The 1905-nt window shown below is 43.3% G+C and overlaps 1 protein-coding gene across 1 annotated transcript; it reads right to left on the bottom strand.

The window, feature by feature from the left end:
* Window positions 1-992: 992 nt before the first annotated feature.
* On the bottom strand, window positions 993-1586 carry LOC138910563 (uncharacterized). Its single transcript, XM_070201805.1, has one exon. The coding sequence runs from the start codon at window positions 1584-1586 to the stop codon at window positions 993-995; it is 594 nt and encodes a 197-aa protein (XP_070057906.1).
* Between the last annotated feature and the right edge of the window lie 319 nt (window positions 1587-1905).

Below are 1905 nucleotides of genomic sequence, written 5' to 3'. Positions count from 1 at the left end.
CATTCCTATGGTTTATTTTCTATACTTGTATATTTTTTTCTTCTGTTGTTTGCTTGTTTTGCTTTTTGTCCTTCTCATTATTGTTGTCTTTTAGCTAGTCGTGATCTTGGAGACGAATATTCATGGGTTATATTAGCCCTTTGTTTATTTAAGTCGACTGTGTTTCTTCGTTGTTATTTGACCGAGGGCCGATAGGTGTTGTTTTGAACTTGGTCGAAAATATTTCATTAAATCATGGCCGAGGGCCGGTAGGTTTTTGTTCGACTGAGGTCGATCATAACTATTTCGTTAAATTGTGGCCGAGGGCCGGTAGGTGCTTGTTCGAACTTGGTCGAACTTAACCTTTTTGTATTCGAGACTGAGGGTCGACATGTGTTTGTTCAAGCGATGTAGATCATAACTGTTTCGTTAAATCGTGGCTGAAGGCCGGTAGGTGTTTGTTTGAACTTGGTCGAACTTAACTTTTTAATATTTGTGGCCGAGGGCCGATAGGTGTTTGTTCGGGCGATGTCGATCATAACCGTTTTGTTAAATCGCGGCCGAGGGCCGGTAGGTATTTTTTCGAACTTGGTCGAACTTAACCTTTTCGCATTCATGGCCGAGGGCCGATAGGTGTTTGTTCGAGCAAGGTCAAACATAACCTTAATACCAAAAATGTATTCTAGTAAACCTAAGTTTCTTATTACTTCGATGTTATTGCTTTGGTTACATACTTGGAGAGAGTTACAGATTTTGGGTGTTGGCTGGCGTCCCAGTCCCAGTCAATCTAGTCCCTTCATTGTTTGACTTAGAGAGTATTGAGGAGACAAGCAATGAAAGCGTAACAACAGTCCCTCCTTTGCATACTTCGACTTGAAGTGTTCCCTTCGTCGCCTCGTTAAAAACCTCCTTGGTAAAACCCAAATAGGAAAAAACTTAAGTGTGGGAAAAAGAGTACGACTTGAAGGACACTTTTTCTTTTAGAAGTTGAAGTATTTGATGTGGCCGATGTTCTAATTGTTTGGTAGTTGCTTGCCTTCCATTGTCTCTAGTTGGAATGAACCCTTGTTTGCTTTGGCTGTGATATTGTATGGATCATCCCAGTTTGTTCCCAGCTTGCCTTCTCGGGGGTCTTTGCTTGCTTGCGTTTTGGCTTTCACCATGTAGTCCCTACCTTTAAGCGGCTGGACCTTTTCTCTCATGTTGTAATAGCGTTTTGTTTGTTGTTTTAGGCTGACCATTCTTATATGCGCCATATCTCTTCCTTCATCAATCTCGTCGAGTTTTTGCCTCATGTTCTCATCGTTGCTCGTACCGCTTTCATGGGAGTACCTTAGACTGGGTTCTCCGACTTCAACCGGTATCACTACTTCGGTCCCGCAGACCAAAGAGTATGGCGTCTCTCCTGTGCTCGTCTTCGGAGTTATTTGGTAGGACCATAATACTTCTGGTAGTATTTCCGGCCACAGTCCCTTGGCGTCCTCAAGTTTTTTCTTCATGATGTTTCGTATGGACTTCTTGGAGGACTCTTCTTGCCCATTATCCATTGGGTGATATGGGGTTGAAAGTATCCTCTTGATGTGCCATTTCTCGAAGAATTCGTCCATTTTCTTTCATGTGAACTGGGGTCCGTAATCACATCTGATCTCCTTGGGAAGGCCGAATCGGCGGATGATGTTACTCCATATAAAGGTGATTTCCTCTTGTTCCCGTATTTGGGTGAATGCTCTTGCTTCCACACATTTAGAGAAATAGTCAGTTAAAACCAAAAGGAATCATATATTACCTCACCCTACTGGGAAGGGACCCTCGATGTCCATTCCCCATTTGATGAACGACCACAGGGAGGTGACTGAGTGGAGGTGTTCTCCTGCTTTGTGAATCATTGGGACGTACCTTTGGCACTGTTCGCATTTCCTCACGAAG

This window comes from Nicotiana tomentosiformis, chromosome 4, assembly GCF_000390325.3.
Source record: "Nicotiana tomentosiformis chromosome 4, ASM39032v3, whole genome shotgun sequence".
Classification (NCBI taxonomy): Eukaryota; Viridiplantae; Streptophyta; class Magnoliopsida; order Solanales; family Solanaceae; genus Nicotiana; species Nicotiana tomentosiformis.
The sequence above is the reverse complement of the archived record's forward strand: the minus strand, read 5'-3'. Positions and strand labels throughout refer to the sequence as shown.

Bases quoted from the DNA above. Each gene is read 5' to 3' on its own strand.
- LOC138910563 (XM_070201805.1), bottom strand. From the start codon at position 1,586: ATGGACGAATTCTTCGAGAAATGGCACATCAAGAGGATACTTTCAACC.